General features: G+C 38.8%; 1 protein-coding gene across 1 annotated transcript in view; it reads right to left on the reverse strand.

The window, feature by feature from the left end:
- Positions 1-5,607: 5,607 nt before the first annotated feature.
- Positions 5,608-21,867, reverse strand: part of LOC124545832 (odorant receptor Or2-like) — a 49,847-nt gene continuing 33,587 nt past the window's right edge. Inside the window, exons 4-5 of the mRNA XM_047124789.1 lie at positions 12,895-13,050; positions 5,608-5,685 (exon numbers count right to left, since the gene is read on the reverse strand). Coding sequence (XP_046980745.1) covers positions 5,608-5,685; positions 12,895-13,050 — 234 coding nt within the window. The remainder of the gene's footprint in view (positions 5,686-12,894; positions 13,051-21,867) is intronic.

A 21,867-nucleotide genomic window follows, 5' to 3' on the forward strand; every position in this document is an offset into this window, starting at 1 on the left:
GTATAATTTTTTAACAAGCATTTGATAACCACTACTGAAAAATAGGTTTGTCATCTCCATAGATGCTACCATCAAATCTCACAACAATCTTCACATATAACTTACGTAGTAGGGATACGTCCCTCTCTAATAGAGTAGAAGCAACGTCCACCATAAAAAATTTAAACTGCACGTGTAGTAGAGTTTGCGATGAAATATCACCATGTTTTATCAAAGAGTGCACCTCATAGTTAAGCAACCTAATGAGTTATTTGTCTAACAAGTCAATTATCAGTGAAATATTTCTTTAATGGCTGAAATGCGCTGAAATTAAGCTTCTCTTTAAGAAACTAGATGGAGTAATTTCCGTCCAGTTTACTTTTGCCAGCATTCACTGAAATTTTATTTAAGGTAGTTCATAGTTCGCTAGTTAACCAACTGACAACAAATAATATATTTTCAAAGTTACTGTTAGGATTTCTAAACGTTTCAGATATTGTGAAGTCTAGTTATACATCTAGTTTGAATCTTGAACATACCTCATTCGACAATAAATTGCAAGCCAGTGGTATATTTCTCGATCTGTCTGTCACTTTACTGCATAAATCACAATATCCTCTTAAGGAAATTGTAATAACAACGTGTAACAGGTATTCCAGTAAAATGCTTCAAATTGTATTTTCCCAAAAGCAAATAAAGGGTTTCATTAGAAAAGAGACGTGTGTTATGCTATCATTCATCTTCCTGCTGAGAGCTATGAGAGCTACTTATGTGTGATCTCTCACAAGTCAGAAGGTTTTTCCTTATGGCCCTTCCTTTTTCCTTGTGCGTATCAATGATCTTTATTTTCTAATTATCAGTTGCAAAGTTTCTTTTGTTTGTAGGTGATAAAAACGTTGGAATAAATAGTGAAAAAAGGACACCTTAGGTAGACCGTTTACTTACTCAGCCTGTTTTTTGTCAGTGAACTTTGAAGAAACACATTACATGCCGTTTAAACTTTTAAGGGTCCCCCACCTCCCCTGTCCCACAACTGCCTATCTATATATTTCTTAGATATGACGACAAGCAAATAAACGATGCTGACACTATTAAGTTCTCGTGATTACAGTTTGATTACAAATTGAACTTAAACAGCTTAAAAAGGGGCTGTTTGTAATGTACATCTTGTCAGGTATAGGGGATATAAAAATTAAAATGCTTGCATACCTTGCTTCCTTTCATTCCATAATGTTATGTGTTCTCATTTTGTGAGGTAATTCATCAAAGCACGCTAAAGTTTTCTGATCCCAAAAACTTTGAAATATGATTTATTGTTTGTGTAAATTCAAGAACGTTCTGCATAGACCTGTTTAAAGAAACAAGAACACGAACTAATGTTACCGTATATACATTTACCTTAACTAAATTTGTGAATAAAATATAGCCCAGTCTCGAACCAGCAACACAGTTAATGGTATCCGTACTAGAAACAAACGAAATCCTCACAATTATTTAAAGTATTAAAGGCAGTTACTTTGTTCCAGCGAGGTGTTTGTTAATCATGAATACATATCTTTAAAAAATCCAGCAGCATAAAAATTTGATCTACTTATCATGTTCGGCTTAAGAGGTGCCAAAAGGATTTATTGGTGCTCAGGTCCTTCCACTCCACTGACAAACATCTTAGCAGCTGCGTTTGATGTGTGTATGGTATTAATAATATCAAATTATTTTGGTATTGTGTAAAGTCAGAGCAACAACGCCATCAATGTAAGTAAGTATTGTAAAATAATATTTTTAGTAATGTGTAGCAGAAATAGCTTAATAATTAACATATGTAAAGCAGTATAATGAAAATTTTACGTGTTTTGCGACAAGTCTGTTATTAACTTTTAACTAAGAGTTACTCAATATCCATGGGGACCACTTTGTTTGGGTTCTGTGGTATCTTAGTAGTATACCTATGAGACTTACAGTACACAGTGTATGTAACTATGACCTCAAACACCCTAGTCGCCTATATGCAAGCCATGATCTCAACACATGGTGGAGAGTTGGCACATGTGCGTGCGCGCGCACACACACATACACACACAGACACACGCACACACACACACACACACACACACACACACACACACACATGCACTTACTAGAACACACCACAGGCGTCTGCGGGCACTACCAATCCAATTTAGAAGTATAGAACTTAAAACTTCCGTGGAGTATACATTGTTACATTAAAATTGATGCGAATATCCCAATGGTAACGAATTGCTATCAAAATATTTCGGCGCAGAGTCTTGTGTCCATCTTCAGCTGGGTACTGGCGAAAGCACACTACGCTCTCATATTTCTGATCCCATTGGCGCAGAAACAGAGATGTAGGAGCAAAGGTGTTACATCCTGACAGCAGTCAGGATCTCTTTCAGTAGGTCTGAGTTGGATCAGTGTCTAGGGACCTGTGTTACCTGCAATTAGAAGTGGCAACATGATCAACTTCATTGTATTTTTTTTTTCGCTGAGCACATCAACTCGTGAAGAATAAGTATGTGATCTAGTAGATGGCTTCGGAGAATAAGTAATGGTCGAATGTATGCTAAATGTTGTCTTCGTTTATTTGTCTTTTGATTAAGTAGTACTTCAGTATTTATGGATACGTGTGGAAGCTGGTTTTCGTCACTTTAACCCAAGCTGGGGCACTGCAGCAGACAAAAGCGAAGTTCCTCCAGGTGAACCAGATAGGAGAATACACTCTAAGCTTAACAGGAATACTGCAGTGATTAAAGTGAGTTTCCATTTTTATGGGAAAACACCCATTAGCAACAGTGGTTGGATCCTGAAGGGTAGTACAAGTAGAAGGAGTCTGTTCAATAATGTAGGTTTTACAGGAAACAGAGAGACAGAGCAATTTTATTCTAAGCACGTTTTAGAGTGATTTCGCTTGGGAGGAACATGTGTAGAGCATCATAATATCAAAATTGCGTATTGCCAGAAGAGTGATATGTCTTATATCACAGTCAGCTAAAAAGTTACATTTGGAGGTGCAAGTTTGAGGTAGTTCACTATGGGTGTTGAGTAAATGTTGGAGGAAGTAATGGCCAACGTTTCCAAGACAATGAACTGATTGCGTTGCAGCTATCAGGAACCACTTGAATATGGCAACAAATCTGCCGAAAAATGATGAAGAACATAGGATATCCCCAAGGGAAACTCCCAGAGATTCTACAAGTTGCAAGTACATCAGGAAAACAACAGTTAGCTAAGAGGACAGAATGCTGCAGTATTTTCAGGTACACATTAATCAAAATTTTAACTAGAAGGACATCTTTAATGAACTTCTTCGACATAAAAGTGGAGGCGTTTTGGCTCTTTCTACGATTCCTAAATTTGGAATTTAACAAATAAACATTTTAAGGAATTGATCATACACCACTTATCGATTTGTTGCTGTGTAGAGTTAGCAGAAACTCATCATTTACAATATAAAAATTTATTCCACAACAATTTTCAGTGAAGACAATGAGTCATTTAGTCACTCTGTAGACAACTAATTAGTGGGTTAAAAATTCGCCATAATGTATCCATCACAAATTGTTAAGAATGACAGTATCTGCTGCAACAACTCTAGAGGAAATAACTTAAATTTCGAAATGCTAAAGATTTAAATGTGTCACAGAATTTTTCAATATAGGGCGACAAACTGTTTGATTACTAGTTGCATAACATAAAACGTCTGACGGGTTGTTAAATCTAAATTGACATATCTGTTCTAGAACATTTCTATATTTTTAATGACTTTTAAACAGGAACTGGAGGGATGTCTAGTGAAATTCAAAGTCTTGTAAATTTTTATCGTTAAATTTAAGGATGTTCTATAATTGTATGATTAATATAATAATTATATGTTCCTTATATTACTTTTAACTAGCTGTGGTTTTTACTAATCTGTAAATGGCCAGCATGTAGCTGTACACATAACTGATTTCTTCATATCCTGCGAGTTTCTTTCACATCTATCATTTCAGTAAAGTTCATATGGGTGATCTACACATCATGGTATTAATGACATAGCTGTCAACTATATCTATAAATCATTATCAAAATACTATAAATCACTTTTTACTCTCAACAATAGTATGGATTTAAATGTTTGGATGTCGATGAAAATTATATGAATTGCTCACATTAAAAATAAAATATGTGTTCTGTGACATTGAACACGATCAAATAATGAAACTGGACATACCCCTCCAGTCCTACTACAACTTAAGATAATTTACTTCCAACATTTTTTGGAAACTATACATTTCTTACAGAATATCAAAAACGTTTTATTTGGGTCGCTCAGTAGAGATCACTACATAAGTATGATTATAGCATTAACTACACTATACACTACAATGTGGCTAATGAATTACTGAATAGTAATTGAATATACGTAAATCGAATTTCAAAACTGGCTCAGAGCACTATGGGACTTAACATCTGAGGTCATCAGTCCCCTAAAACTTAGAACTACTTAAACCTAACTAACCTAAGGACATCACACACATCCATGCCAGAGGCAGATCGCGTGGTTCCAGACCGAAGCGCCTAGAACCGCTCGACCACACAGTCCAGCACATCTAATTAGGCAAACTAATTATGATTTATATTTTAAGTACAGAGAGTGAATAAAGTCACAGGTGTCAAATACTGGACCATTAAGTTTTGCTAGAAAAGCTTTAAAGTCAGTTAGTGAAGTCTCCAAAGCAGCAGCATTTAGAAATCAAATGTAACGAAAAGTATACCTGTATTTTTGTACAATTGTGACAGTAAATCAGGTTACTAACGCAAATAATCGAAATAAACCTCGGAAAAACAAAATTTTTCATAACTTTCAAACGTCTGCACTTTTATTTACAGTTCATTTCCAGTAGCAAAAATTTAACCATTAACTTAAAGAATTTGGCTTGTAAACTGTAATTTGTTTTATGTTCTATATAATATTTAAAGTAAAATTTTGTTATCTGAAATACCTACGCCTTAATATGTAATTATATGGAATAAAGTTTTTCTTTGTGTAATGCAATTAACATTCATTCATAAACGGAAACAAAATGATGACATTCTTGATATGTAGGATTATCAGGGTACATAGCTGCATAATGTCATTATCTGATGTCCAAGCTCTCTTCCTGTTTCGACAAAACGTTCTATACAACATTTGTGGTAAGCATGTCAGGGCCACAAATTATAGTAGATTACATATATAATAATCACTTTTTCAAGGAAAAGTGTTATATTTGCATTGCAAAAATTATAGATGTGAAAGAGGCTATAACGGAAAAATGTTATCAGTTTATTTTTTGTGTAATTAATTGTTTTTCTACAGGTCTTTGTTAGGAGCAGAATAAATAATTAAATTTTTGTTCCTTTGTTACAAAATATTTTATTACACTATGTAGGTAGATACATTACATTCTACAATGTCTGTAGAGTTCTTTACAAATTGTTAATACCTTTTAATTAATATTACATTAACATTCTAAACCTTCTATTCTGTTCATTACATCAGATAATTTAAACTAGGAGATCCATATGTTTACTAGCCTTGGGAGCTTCATTGTGACTTAAAAGCTGAACAAATCAATTCACCGACCTTCAGCTCCGAATAATTTGGTTCGAACGTCTGTTCATTTGACCCAACAACGCGTAGTATGAATAGGATGCATTCACCAGCTGTAAGATAAATATGTAATATGAGATCACTGGAAGTGATTCCATGTTTTTATAAATCTATGTGAACAAAGTCCATAACCTTTGGGATTACATTCGCAGTGCACACACATCCTGTAACAAAGTGACCTTTATACTAAACTAATGATCATTTCGACCAAATACAAAACAGTAGTCGATCGAGAAAATCTAAGACATGTACAGACAAGTATTTCTAACAGACGTCATCCACATTGGAAGGCATTTCGAGCGCTCAATAGTGACATGTTGGAGAGTGGGTTACTGAAGCCTAAGAGAGATAGACGCCGTGCTAGGTGAAGAAGTGTTTCACATAAATCTCAACTACGTGTTTATTCATTGCGTAGGGAATTTCACCACAAAAACCAACCCCCACACGCACACGTCGTTAGGAATCGCGCGTGTCTAACAGTGTGTATGCTGTAGTGTATACAAAACGTACAGCGAGTTCGCTAGGAGCCGCCGTGTGGTTCATAAATTTAGAGCCGATGTAAAATACACCCTACTTTTAGTGGTCTCTTCCATATGCAGTTAGATGTTACAGGCCGTTGATCCTTATATTACGAATTTGATTACGAGGAACAAGAAGCGGTTGTGAGGCTTATTTAGATTGGAACTCTGGTTAATATTAATAGATAAATGTTCTAATACTGATCACCAAGGGGGGTAGGGACACTTCTAAACGTCAAATAGAAGATCCGAAGGCAGTGGTGATAGATAATCTGAGCCAACAAGCCAACTGAGTTCCACAGAATGCCTCAACCTCAAGTACCTGCATTTTGCAGCCAATTCACTGCCAATTATGATATCCAAAATGTACATACAGCGTTCTCAGGTAGTGAAAACGACAGAGCACCGCTTGCGAATGGCAGGATGTGAGTCTGAGTCTCCATACAGTGCACAGTTTCCAGTCAGCTCAAGGACTGGTGGCGGAGTACGTTCCACTATGAAGTAACATAAAATCTAATTCTCATGAAAAAAAGAGGGTTAAGCAGTCTGTAAGTATTTAAATTGTACTTAAGTACACCTGACAACCATAGGATGCCTGATTTATTACTCAGTACATATCGGTAAGTGTTGGACACTCAGAGACACTTTGTACTTTAACAGGTAAAAAATTTATACATTCGCCTGTATGACGTCCCATAGGGGCGCTTCTGAAAAGGCTTGCACACGCGTGTCTGCCATGTGTGTGGGTGGTTGTGTTTGTGTGTGTGTGTGTTGGGGGGTTGTTGTTGTTGTTGTTGTTGTTGTTGTGTGTGTGTGTGTGTGTGTGTGTGTGTGTGTGTGTTTGTGTTTGTGTAAAACCCTTGGATTATCATATTATAGTTGCTTCAAAAATGCATTTTTACCCTAAACAGACCAAATATTGAAATTGTTGTCCACTGGGACTTCTCCCTCTAGTTTTTTTACTGAAACGTCCACTTCAGTATGTGTTGTATCCTTCGGTTAAATTTTGTATGTGTGAAAATTACGTATCTGTCTTTCTTTTGTAAACAATACTAACTGACTCATGTTCTGATCGGAAATATCGTGTAAAGACAAACACCAAATTCCTGTGGAGAAGTTGGACGGCGGGTTGGGTATTCCGTTGTAAAAGTCAGAAGGTGTGAGCTCTGTGCTTGAAAACCAAGTAACAGTATGCACCCGGAAAATGGCTTGCGCGGCAGAAAACATATGAATATGACCCATCGTCGCTCAATCATATTGATTAATTAGCCTCAAACGGTCGTTAATTAGTTAAATGGCATGAAGAACAGGTATAGATGATCCCTAGCATCTTATCACACAATGGTCTAGAGATAAGAGCCTGAATCCAGATAAAAGTGCTATGATTGAACTACTTATGGAAGACGGTATATGGACGACGTGAACAACGTCTTCCAGTCTCGCTCCCATGCACATTCTCCCAATTTCAGTAAAAATTAAATCTACGGCTACAACAGCCGCAAAAACGGGCAGTAGCAGAACACTGCTTAAACGAGGGAAACAGTATGAAATTTGATGAAACTGTGGCAGTTGCCAACATTTCTGGTTTTTGGAACAGTGTCTATAAAGAGGCTATTGAAATTAGGTTGGCTAATAATTTAATCAACAGAGACAATGTGTTTCCTCTGAGTAAGACGTGGAATCTTGTATTATCTCGCATCAAAATTGAACGTTCTTCTGTATGGCCCTGAGTGCGATATATCGTTGCCAGCAGTGTTTCACTAAGGGCGGCGCCACCCCCATGTCTTGGAGGGCAGCAACCGTGATGGGCATCGATTCGCAGCCTGACGTCAGTTCTCAGCGGGACTCATCAGCGGAAGCAGCATTCTCCTGAAGATGGCGACCAGTTCGATCGCCGAAATATCGCATCAAGTTGATTATAGGATCCGGCAGCAAAAACGAAGAGGCTTTCAAGACTTATTACGCCGGGAAAGCCTACGTAATCACATTAAATTGTGCCCTGCAAAAATTTCCACCAGTACCTTTCATTCTTTTCTCCCAGTCATGTTCCCCTACTGATACATGTTCTTTCCTCTCCCTATTATCGAGCTTCAGTCTCCCATTATAGTCAAAATTACGTCTCCCTTACCAGTCAGGGTATTTTATGTTATGTCATGATAATTCTTTCTATCATCAGCAGTGTTAGCAGCCATTTAATTTGTAGTTGGCTTTGTATCTGTCTTGGATGTGAAAAAGCGTTAATCGTGCTGTTCACAGTAGCTTACTGGTATTCTTACTTTTTACTCATTCTTAGACATTGTCCAGCATTATCCTTATATGATTTTGTAAGTATAGTCCTGTGTTTGCCTTAGTAGAAGTCCTCTCTTCCTGCCATCCCTCCTATACTCTCGGTAACTTCTAAATAAACGTTCCATTTTCTGAATTCTGTACCTTACCAAGTTTATTTTCGCTTGTGACAAATATCTCCTGACTAATCAACGTCGGAGATATTTTATCCGGGAGTATGTGGTCATCATTGAACCGTACAGTACATCGGCATTTACTCAGGAAATGTAAAAAGTTTCGATTCCATTGGATTCAGCTGTTTTCAATAACAGCGTAAAAACGCAACTTTGGGTAACGTCTGAAGGTCAGATCAGTCATTCATCATGACAGCGAGCTAGTGGATGAGCTGCTACTAATCTTGAGGAATTTTATACTGGTCTGCCCATACCACAGATATTTCTTCGATGCGCTTGCACTTGCGATAGTAGGTTGTCTATAATTTTGCTACTTCATGTTACGCGAAATAGTATTCATTCACATTCACTGTAAATGAACCTTGCTGTCTTCCCGGTCAAGATAATAACTAATAACGTACATAGAAAGGTGACACTAAGCAACTTTACTACTACTCAAGCCGGCCGAAGTGGCCGAGCGGTTCTAGGCGCTACAGTCTGGAACCGCGCGACCGCTACGGTCCTAGGGGACTGATGATCTCAGAAGTTAAGTCTCATAGTGCTCAGAGCCACTTGAACCATTTGAACTATTACTCGAATCAGCCAAAGCAAATTTTCAGTGAAACTATAATGAATTTTCCAGGTAAATTTTTTTCTAGATATTTTAATTTCTATTTCAAATATAATCTTAGATATTACTACGTTATCTCAACAACACTGAGATAAGTTTCTAGAAGTGCATTAATGTTATTGGTTTACACTAACTTTCGTTCAGTGGTAACGCTTGTCTGTACGCTCCTTCATTGTATCAGAGTTTCGAGCATTATGTTTTAATTGTATAAGCACAGTAACTTTAGGGTACACAGTCCTAAAGAACCCACATACTTGAAAAGTGTATGCATCTGTGAGGTTGTTGTAGAACACATTTGCCAGAAGGAAGAATTGATTTACAATTACAAGTTTTTCAGTTGTGTATTAAACTCTTCTTTCTGACTAGTTGCATCAGTGGTTATAGTAAAATAACCATTAAACACAGTCTGAAAGATTGTTATATTTAAGTAACGTTAAGGAACAGTTATCAGGAGAAAGAAAACAGGCGTTCTACGGATCGGAGCGTGGAATGTCAGATCCCTTAATCGGGCAGGTGGGTTACAATTTTTAAAAAGGGCATTGGATAGGTTGAAGTTAGATATAGTAGGAATTAGTGAAGTTCGGTGGCAGGAGGAACAAGACTTTTGGTCAGGTGAATACAGGGTTATAAATACAAAATCAAATAGGGGTAATGCAGGAGTAGGTTTAATAACGAATAAAAAATAGGAGCGCAGGTAAGCTACTACCAACAGCATAGTGAACGAATTATTGTGGCCAAGATAGACACGAAGCCCACGCCTACTACAGTAGTACAAGTTTATATGCCAACTAGCTCTGCAGATTATGAAGAAATTGATGAAATGTATGATAAGATAAAAGAAATTATTCAGGTAGTGAAGGGAGACGAAAATTTAATAGTCATGGGTGACTGGAATTCGAGAGTAGGATAAGGGAGAGAAGGAAACACAGAGCAAAACTTAAGCATAGCTAACACTTGGTTCAAGAATCATATAAGAAGGTTGTATACATGGAAGAATCCTGTGAGATACTAGAAGGTATCAGATAGATTATATAATGGTAAGACAGAGATTTAGGAACCAGGCTTTAAATTGTAAGACATTTCCAGGGGTAGATGTGGACTCTGACCACAATCTATTGGCTAGGAACTGTAAATTAAAATTGAAGAAACTGCCAAAAGGCGGGAATTTAAGGAGATGGGACCTGGATAAACTGACTAAACCAGAGGTTTTACAGAGGTTCAGGGAGAGCATAAGGGAACAATTGACAGGAAAGGGGGAAAGAAATACAGTAGAAGAAGAATGGGTAGCTCTGAGGTATGAAGTAGTGAAGGCAGCAGTGAAACAAGTAGGTAAAAAGACGAGGGCTAGTAGAAATCCTTGGGTAACAGAAGAAATATTGAATGAAATTGATAAAAGGAGAAAATATAAAAACGCAGTAAATGAAGCAGGCAAAAGGGAATACAAACGTCTCAAAAATGAGATCGACAGGAAGCGCAAAATGGCTAAGGATGGCTAGAGGACTAATGTAAGGATGTAGAGGCTTATCTCACTAGGGGTAAGATAGATACTGCCTACAGGAAAATTAAAGAGACCTTTGGAGAAAAGAGAGCCACTTGTATGAATATCAAGAGCTCAGATGGAAACCCAGTTCTAAGCAAAGAAGGGAAAGCAGAAAGGTGGAAGGAGTATATAGAGGGTCTATACAAGGGCGATGTACTAGAGGACAATATTATGGAAATGGAAGAAGATGTAGATGGAGATGAAATGGGAGATACGGTACTGCGTGAAGAGTTTGACAGGTCACTGAAAGACCTGAGACGAAACAAGGCCCCGGGAGTAGACAACATTCCATTAGAGCTACTGACAGCCTTGGGAGAGCCAGTCCTGACAAAACTCTACCATCTGGTGAGCAAGATGTATGAAACCGGCGAAATACCCTCAACTCCAAGAAGAATATAATAATTCAATCCCAAAGCAAGCAGCTGTTAACAGATGTGAAAATTACCGAACTATCAGTTTAATAAGTCACAGCTGCAAAATACTAACGCGAATTCTTTACAGACGAATGGAAAAACTGGTAGAAGCCAACCTCGGTGAAGATCAGTTTGGATTCCGCAGAAATGCTGGAACGCGTGAGGCACTACTGACCCTACGACTTATCTTAGAAAATAGATTTAGGAAAGGCACACCTACATTTCTATTATTTGTAGACTTTGAGAAAGCTTTTGACAATGTTGACTGGAATACTCTCTTTCAAATTATGAAGGCGGCAGGGGTAAAATACAGGGAGCGAAAGGCTATTTGCAATTTGTACAGAAACCAGATGTCAGTTATAAGAGTCGAGGGGCATGAAAGGGATGCAGCGGTTGGGAAGGGAGTGAGACAGGGTTGTAGCCTGTCCCCGATGTTATTCAATCTGTATATTGAGCGAGTAGTAAAGGAAACAAAAGAAAAATTCGGCGTAGGTATTAAAGTCCATGCAGAAGAAATAAAAACGTTGAGGCTCGCCGATGACATTGTAATTCTGTCAGAGTCAGCAAAGGACTTGGAAGAGCAGTTGAACGGAATGGACAGTGTCTTAAAAGGAGGATACAAGATGAACATCAACAAAAGCAAACCGAGGATAATGGAATGTAGTCGAATTAAGTCGGGTGATGCTGAGGGAATTAGATTAGGAAATGAGACACTTAAAGTAGTAAAGGAGTTTTGCTATTTGGGGAGCAAAATAACTGATGATGTTCGAAGTAGAGAGGATATAAAACGGAGTCTGGCAATGGCAAGGAAAACGTTTCTGAAGAAGAGAAATTTGTTAACATCGAGTATAGATTTAAGTGTCAGGAAGTCGTTTCTGAAAGTATTTGTATGGAGTGTAGCCATGTATGGAAGTGAAACATGGACAATAAATAGTTTGGACAAGAAGAGAATAGAAGCTTTCGAAATGTGGTGCTACAGAAGAATGCTGATGATGAGATGGGTAGATCACATATTTAATGAGGAGGTATTGAATAGAATTGGGGAGAAGAGGAGTTTGTGGCACAACTTGACAAGAAGAAGGGACCGGTTGGTGGGATATGCTCTGAGGCATCAAGGGATCACAAATTTAGCATTGGAGGGCAGCGTGGAGGGTAAAAATCGTAGAGGGAGACCAAGAGATGAGTACACTAAGCAGATTCAGAACGATGCAGGTTGTAGTAAGTGCTGGGAGATGAAGTAGCTTGCACAGGATAGAGTAGCATGGAGAGCTGCATCAAACCAGTCTGAGGACTGAAGACAACAGCAACAACAACAACAAGAAACCAGATAATGAATATTAGCATATATATATATAATTTTACCTGACGACCTTCAAACTATTGTTAATATTTACGTAACTAAAATTGGGTAACCTTGCCTAAACTGCACTATTCTCGCCTTCCATTGTATTAGTAACTGTGCTACAACTCAGATTTCAGTCTTTAGGCTTTAAAACGATTAAGACAGACGTGGAGTGAACTACTACTTTCGACTTTAACTAATACGTGCTATCATGGTCAAATTAACGTAAATGTAGTGCGCTTGGAAAAGCAATGAGTCAGCATATTTTAGTAATTCATTTTACCTCATGATAGGATAATTTTTGGAAGAATGATTGGGGTATCATAGACTTATGCGGTTCCACAGAGTATTCACATTAAAGCCTACATGATAACACTTACAGAGACGAAGGCTTCCCTGTTGATAGGGTAGATGTGTCCAGCAGTGAGAACCAGTGGTTTCTGGGCGCGGCTGATGAGGATCCTGAGAGCGCGCTTGAAACGCCCACTTGCCTCTACCCAGGAACAGCTGTATGCTGAGAACACTACCACCTCTGCCTACGGAAAGCAAAACAATTCAAGAAAAAAAATTAGAAGGAAGGTCAGCGTTGGCCGTAATTTTGTTGAATTATTAACATCAAAAAATGATTATTTTCATTGCTGGAAGTTAAAAATTTTCACATAGTGATTAGGAATAAGAAACAAAAGACCACAAATACACCAGAGTAAACCAACTGTTGGTAAGAACGTACCTTTAGTGTACAAATCAAAGCTCGTAGGTACTGGTGTCTAGTTATTATCAGTAACAGAAGCTACGAAACGATCACAATAACTGAAGCCGCTGTTAACATTCACCTATACAGCAGACCGCAGTGTGGCAGGGGCTTGGAACGCCCTCTGTGTGATATGAAGACTTAACATTACTTTATTTGGCAAAAGATTACCACAAAATACCAAATGTGTACTTGCAAATCATTAATTGAATATTTGAAATTTAAAATTGTACATTAAATACGCATAGCAAAAACGAAGGGGAAAATGCACAATTTGCCAACATACACTGGCGTGTTATTTTGAAAACAACTTTATAAACATGCAAGAATAAAAATCAACAGGTAAAATTGTAAGGTGTCAGATTACAGGACTAGTGAAACAGAAAAATTTACAAATAACATGACATCAAATATAACAGAATTTGTTGTAGCACAGTAACATGTTGCATGATCTATTGATTGAAATTTATGTCTTGAAGAGAAAACACTACTTTAGGTTTTAATGCCCTGCCAATGAAGAAGTCGTTACAGACAGAGGACAAAAGTTTGGCAGGACAGACGAACAGAGGATATTTATTTCTTACTGCTGCTAATAAACTAATCCTTGTAATTATACAAATATCACATCATCTCTATTTGTCCCATGTACGTCCTGTCATACACAAAAGAATATGCTAATCCTTGAGCAAGGGAATGATTTATATCACCCTCCCCACCCCTAACTGACACCAAGAACGATGGGATGATTTATGAGCCCCCTCCAGACCTGTCACCTGAATAGTAGATGACTTATGTCTTTTTCCCTTCCTTTGTGAGGCACCATAGGACTACACCACCCCTCCCGTGATTTATTACCTCCTCCCCTAGGATTCTAGGTGCATGACTGTTATCCTGCTGGGTCGTTAAAGGTCGACCTAGTTGACTATATAGCAGGAGGTCGCAAGGGAATAGCTGGTCAAAAATGTCTGCCTGTATGATGACACAGTCAGACACAGTGACCAAGAAGGTGACTGGTACGAAGTTGACGATGTATGTGACATCATAAACCCGCTTTCCCTCTCCCTTAAAGGAATCATGTTCTGCATCTCCTGTATTATTACTTGATCCAATAGTGAGAGCACACTGGTGAGACGATTTACAAGGGAGTTACACATTGGTTCATTTTAGCATTTGTTGCGTGCCTTTTTATGTAATGGTAAAGGTCAGCACAGTAGATGACAACGTGAAGTGTCGACCATCGTCGTCCCTACGATCTGAGTGTAAAAATGATCAATAGTATCACATTAAAATCCACACTTCATGGTCCTGTATTATGTAAAAATGGCTGAAAATTCTAAGCAGCCCTACTGCACTCAGAAAAAAATCTGTTAGCCCACGATTTGTTATATGATACATATACATCTTTGTTTAGGACTCTAAAGATGCCCCTCTTCAGATGCCATTGGTGATGTTTTCTGAAGCAGAGGTCTTGGAGCGACCCCTTGCCTTTTTATTCTCATAGTTGTCAATTTTGCAACCCCTTTGTAATCTCGCCGCAGAAATCCATGCAAGAGGAGGGCTGAAAAGGCACAAACAGACTCTAAATGGTCCCTGGATATCAGAGCAGAAATTGTGGTCGCGATACACTTCAAATGACTTCGATCAGTTTCAATGGAGTTGCAGCAACAGAGGCCTTAGGGAAGATTTCAGCCATTTGTGATGTGTTAACAGTGTCGAACGCTGTCAAGAAAGTCGCCCTATTGCTCATTGGACTGTGAGCTGTCATTTTCTATGGCGAAATGTGGAAGCAACACCCCAAAGGAAGGAGTGGCTCAATTGACGCCCTTATGCCACTCCTTGAGGCCTTTCGTGTCGATTCTTAGTTGCTGTATGTCTGAAATGTTTCCCTCCGCCACCATAAGAAAACTGCTTGATTTCAACACCTGTCCTCTGACCTTAAATTAGAGGTGAAAAAATAAGTAGTGAAATGTGGGTAAGAGAGGGTGTGAGGACCTTGTGCTACCTCGCTAGGCCTTTCTTTGGACGAGATCTAGTATGAACTCTGTCACGCCCTTCCAATGTACTCATACAGTAATTCGCCTTAAGCAATTTAGGCAAACAGCGAAGTTCTAAATCTGAATGGCAAGCTTCAGCAGGATGTCAGCAAGCTTCTATGAAAGCTGAATAAATTTTCAGCTGCTATAATCGCTAAAATCATTTATTCATATAGATGACCTGTTCTTCAATTCTCTGTTGCCATCTTCGGAAGATGAGACCGAAAATACTATGATACAGAAACTACCATAACAACACACGCAACTATATCCAAGGTTTGCGATACATGAAATAGAAACGTACATATATTTACACAATCTTCTCCTTCAGCAGAGTAAGTGGTGATATTCAATGTATGTCTATGTTGATATCGTGAGCTATACTGGAAGTCGGCATGTCATTTTTAAATAACAGCTATGTACATAAATGTTGTTGCACCGATTACAAATGTTCACATTCATCACCATTTTACGACTGACAAATCCCAGCGCAAACATTCTTTTAAGTACATCTGATGACGCAGTGGTAGTACGACCCGATATTATCATCTGACATCACAATTACATATGCCTAAATTATTACCATAACATTTAAACCTGTCCTTGGTTCTTGTGTTTCCCAAAGTTCCTCTCCTCGTCGATTCTACGGCCAGGCTCCTCATTTCTTTTCAGTCTACCTAATCTCCAACATATTACATTAGAACCACTTCTCAGACGCTTCGATACTCTTCCTTTCCAATTTTCCCACAGTCCACAATTCCTTTCAGTTCAGTATTGTGCTAAAAATGTACATTCTCATACATTTAATTCTGCAATTAAGGGCAATGTTTAATGCTAGAACATCTCTGTTGCTCATGAACTCACCCTTTGCCTGTGTTGGTCTGCCTTTTATATCCTTCTTCCTTTCTCGGTCATATTGTTATTTAGCTCCCGAGGCATCGGAATTCTCGCACTTTGTCTGCTTCGTGTTAGCAATTTTGATATTAATTTTATCGCTAATTTCATTGACGCTACACCTCATTCCATCCAGGTAGGCATTGCCGTTAGCTTGATAATTCTTTTGACTGCTGTGTGAGGCTGGGCTCTTGTACATTTTGGTACTACATTTTCCAGCCGGAAAGTACCTTGTGTAGGGTGATGGTTACGTGACGTGCGAAATACCTCAGTACCGGTCTATCAGAAACGATCTTTCTGAAACGTATCATTGTTGACTGATTTTAACTTGCATAACCTTTTAATCGGCCATCCGATAGTGTAGTTATATTTTTCGAAGTGGTCCACCGCACGTGCTGATACGCGAAGCAGTTCAGCTGTGTATCCCGAGCAAGATCAGTTTTCTTCTATCTTCTTTCTCAAGAGTGGCCCATTCTCCTGCATATTGCCAGCAGAAGTTGAGACGCCTTACATCTGAAATGACACTCATCGTTCAACGCATAAATACGTTAAAATTTGTTTGTTATATTTGCCAAATTCCGTATATTATATTTATTACACATCTACTACTCGCGAGCTTTCTTTACTGTCATACCTGTGCCCAATGATAGACTTCTGTACATTCACAGCTACGTATGTTAAGCTACTTTCTATGCCGAAGTTCCAAGAGGTGACAGCAGCGTTGGCCAATCAGAAGCGAGTGCGAGAATAAACTCCACGTGGCCTACGAGTTTTGAATGGGATCAAAGGCTTTTCCTTCATGAGTGTTCTGTTTTAGAGTGTTCTTGAGTGAAGGTATGATTACGCCTGTGTGTGATATAGAGTGCTTACGAACGTCGCTGTACAGAATTATGCTGAGAAATGAGAACTATGTATGGAAACACCTATGGGTTTGAATTGGGAAAGTTGTAAACAGAATTATATGTAACTCTGGAATATAAGGTAATATTTCGTCAAGACTAGTCTTATTGAGATAATGGGATTTTGCAGTGTGCTGTTTCGAGCTACGAGGAATGTGAGCAGACCCAGTTCTGTTCATATACCGTATTTAATTTGTGGCTGAGTTTAGCATGCTCGTATTTCCCTCACTAAAATGTTTTTGCGTGTTGTATACTAATGAAATCTACATTATGGAGGAGCTCTTTGTATGACTGTGTCGAGAGCACGACGTGAGCCGTGTACCGTTAATCTTATTGTTAGGTGTAAAACCTTTGTATTCTTGGAATCCAGTAACAACTTCAAAGTTAAAGACGGTCTCATGTCTTTATTTACGATTCATTCCATCAGTTTAACTGCATGACATGTATTTATGTGACGGCGGCACTGAGCAACCACGAGAACGTACGTGCTTCATGCAGAAGGAATGGAAGAAACGATCATGTATCTTTAATTGAATAAACAGTTCAGTTACCACTATGTCTACTGTCATATGAATTACTGATATGTCGAAGAATTCTTTCATTTTAGTAAATTATATTCAGATCACAAAAGGTAAGTTTGCCTTGAGATCTTCAGGGGACCAGCTGCTTTATCATTGTGATAATATTTTTTATGATAAGGTTACATTACCAACTCACAATAATCAAGTGTTGTCGATTCAAGACCAAACTCTTGATTTTGGTACACACCCTCTGATTAAGTCAAATTTAGATGTTGCTTATACGATCCTAAATGAGTTTTAATAGCGTGATAGTTAATCAGTGATCAACAGGAAGTATTATAAGACGCCAAGGAATATCTGTTGTGTGAAGTATGTTTGTCTATGGCGATTCATAAATGAGGGCAGTCAGATGGCGTAATAAAATTATTTTCTTTGGTGTTTCGTTCACTTTGCATTCGGGCATTCATAACTAGTGAAATTTCAGGTTAAGATTTATCACAAGAAAATGCTTTTGTTTATTCTCTTTCGTTTAACACTGTTCCTCAGATACCATACAGAATCCATGAGCTAAAGTATGACACAAGTAATACATGAAGAATCTCATTCACAGCACATATGTCTGTGTACGGTGGGTCGTATCCTGCAGTAACAACATACACTAGTTCCAACATAAATAACTTTTTAGTCATAGAAATAACTTTTTATTTTAATGCTGGTTTCACAAACTCTGTTCCTGAAAATATCTAACGAATGGTTTGTGACATATTTTGGTTTGATAATACATCAAACATCATTAGTAAAATATTCGTTTTCCCTCTGAGAGCGGCATCTGCCACCTACGTCCTCAGTTATTTGCTGGGTGTATTCTCAGTGAAGTGTACTGTGCTGTAAATGTAACTTACCTAATTCATAATGGTTTAGTACAATAAATTAATTGAAACTTATAACGACGCACTTAGTAACATAAGCTGCCAAAGAACTCCTCATGCAATTTCGTAAGCACTGAAAGGCATAAAAACTGGATCTGTCCTTGCTATGCTGTTCACTACAATCTGTGCTACGCAGCTATACAATTAGTTCATGATCTCGCTGCTAAGCATACAGCAACGATATACCGCACAAAATTACTTTTGTAAATATACATAATTTTCATACAGTTGTAAAGGACAAATACATATGCGAGTGGCTCATAGGTCACTGAGCAACGGTGCTTTTCTTTTTTTTATTCAGGGTCGTTTCATTTGGGACTTCCGGAACTCATACGAATTTCAGCTCGATGTAATCACCAGAGGGAGCCAAACTGTCACAGATAGACCTGTGCAGTGACTGATACGGTGTCCCTTGACTCTCGGGAGGCGTTCAATAAAACTCCTCACTACCGTTTAATGGACAGAATACAAAGTTCCTCAATATAATAGCATCTTAATGACTACATCCAGGTCTTTCTAGCTATATGGGAGCACTACTTTCACAACATGACGATTCCGTCAGATGTAAACTTTTGGTGTAATCCGACGGAGTCTTGTAGGGTTATTACGGTTTGCTATAGAATATAAATGATCTTGTGGACAACTTAGCAGGATCACGTGAGGCTTTCTACGAATGATGCTGTTGCTGCAATGCCACTAAAGAATCGACGGTTGTTGCAGTGATAGATAGTTTTAATCCCCTCGAAAACTATACGAATGAATAAATGAATAAATTATTATTTTAAATGTGCTGATTGAGACTCTGAGGACGTAATAAGTGCTTCAGTGGTTCACGGGTGTCGCGTCCGATACTGTTGTGGAAGCAGCACAGCGTATGTATTACCGACTCATTGTAGCAACATGTCAGTAAGCACCTAAAAATAACGAACAGCTGTCTCGTTGAAATACTGTGCAGCTCCCATAACATTATCAGACACGACACCTGTGTTGAACCAATGAAGCAACTATCTTAATTATTGTTAATGACGGAGAGATTACGCCATACGGTGGCGCAGAGGCGAACCTTTATTGTGGTGTCAGTGTGAAGCCAAAGTGGAAGAACGTTTCAAGGAAGCCAGCTGACTGATGGAAACGACGAGGAGGATGACTCAAAATTTTAAAATTAAAGTTTACAGGAAGTTGCAAAAAGCGCGCGCGAGCACGCGTATACATGATTCCGAACAGTACAGAATGAACTCTACCGAAGTAAATGTACAATGGCGAGCCAGGGATACTACAAAAAACAACCATCAACTACGCAGCGTGTAGCGTCACGATTAAGAAGGGTGATGAATGTTTCCCGAGACGGGGGAAAACCACGGTGACGTTCGGAGGCATTGACCTCCGAATGACGGAGAAAAGTGTGGAGAAATTAATCATAGTAACAACCGCATGACAGACGGTTAGAGCACACAGGAACTGTCTAACATGTGCCCACACGAGTGCACAAAAAGGGCATTGGGGCACAGCCTTCAGTTAAGTTTAGCAAATGCCGATGCTGAAATTCTTGAAAATGTGTTCAACAAACGTTATTAAAATTGTGAAAAGAGAGTAAATTATGCTGATTAACACGACGTGGCAAAAGATCGATTTTCAGTGACCTCAGTGTCAATCGTGGCTTTGCGTAACAACCGTATTTAGTAGCGAATATTCACACAAATACATGCATTGAGAACAAAGAACATTTTGTTTCGTGACGTCATTTGACAGAGACTGATTCTGCATATACGGTATACCGTTGCAAGGTTTCACTATACGAGGGCTCTTCGGAAGGAAAGGTCCGATAGGGCGGGAAATGGGAACAGTGAAAACAGAATTAAACTTTGAACAGATGTGTTGGGCAATGTCGCTAGTATGCCCGTCGATCACGTCACGTTGCTCTTAAAGATGCTCACAACAATAGTGTCTTCCGCCAAGTATGAGGGCCTGGTGTGAGATTTTGCCTGATGTCATGCAGTCCACATAACGTAACTGTCATGCGTTTCCTTCTGAACGACAACACAATAAAGCCCATAATTGACTATTCCTGGGTTTCATCTCTGCTCACATGAACCGCTAGCTACGAAGACAACATTCTGGCACAGACAACGAGCTGTGGACCAGTGTAGAGAATTGGCAGGAAGCACAGGATATTGGAAAGTAGGTACAACGCTACGACAGATCTCTAAATCGGAGCGGCATCTATGTAGAGAAGTAGCTGGAAGGTGTAGCTAACTGTTGCAAGTAAAGCATTTTTTATTTTCACAGTGGTTTCCTTTTTGCCACCGATCGGACCTCACTCCCCGAATAGACCCCGTAACTGGCTAAAGAAACTGAATGGACAGGTGTAACGGACGTAAGTGCAGATGTATTTATGTGTGGTACCTTCATATGTATGCACAGCAGTGTATTGGCTTTTTTTTCTCTGAGCCAACAATCTTCATACAAACGCATCACAAACTTTATGATTTGGTGTTCTCTATATAGTCGTAACTGCACGGCTAAGTGGACTATGTCTGTCATTATAGACGTACCATCTTGCGTCCAAGTATTCACACTTCAACACCTGACCTGATACATAGGAGAAAATAGGCATTAATGGCTTGCCCTTGCCACAGGTACTTGTAAATACTGACCAACTTAAAAACATACAACCTCTAATATCTGTAATTATTTGTCTGCAGATGACGTAAATACCTATGTAATGTTTTTCAGTACACCTCACCAGTTCCCAAGAGAAATATCTGCGGTTACACTCGTTACACCTTGTACATTTTTGCTGCAGCACTCCCGCATAATCCAACGTCATCCGAAGGTTTTTCGGTCCCTGAAAACGTTAAGAAAACTGATCCAGCACATATTGATAACGAAAGATAAGAATTCCGCGTTTCGCCGCCAACCGTTGCTGCCGACACTGAGAAGACGCCAACTGCAGGATCTTTGAGCTCTGAGTGGCCAACACATGACTGTCCAGTGCCTAGAGAGACTGTGTACTGAATATATCAGCTTCTGGGAGAGGGACAGTAAACGTTAATTAATTTAACATCCTCACAGAAGAAAATTTAAGAATCCAGTAGTTCACTCACTTTCATTCAATGCCAAAAGTAAAAGCTATTCGCTACTAGTACTGTTACGTTTGGAAGATAGTGGGGCACTTTGCATTCAGTTTTAGTGTTGGTTTTGTAATACTGCCGTACATGTGTGTGTCAAAGTCTCCAAATTCCGTTTCGAAATAGAATTTTCGGGCGTTGTGCATTCTTAGATGAGTGGAGCTTGTTGACAGTGCAGTTTGTGTACAGGAGAATATT

This window comes from Schistocerca americana, chromosome 8 (genome assembly GCF_021461395.2).
Source record: "Schistocerca americana isolate TAMUIC-IGC-003095 chromosome 8, iqSchAmer2.1, whole genome shotgun sequence".
Lineage (NCBI taxonomy): Eukaryota > Metazoa > Arthropoda > Insecta > Orthoptera > Acrididae > Schistocerca > Schistocerca americana.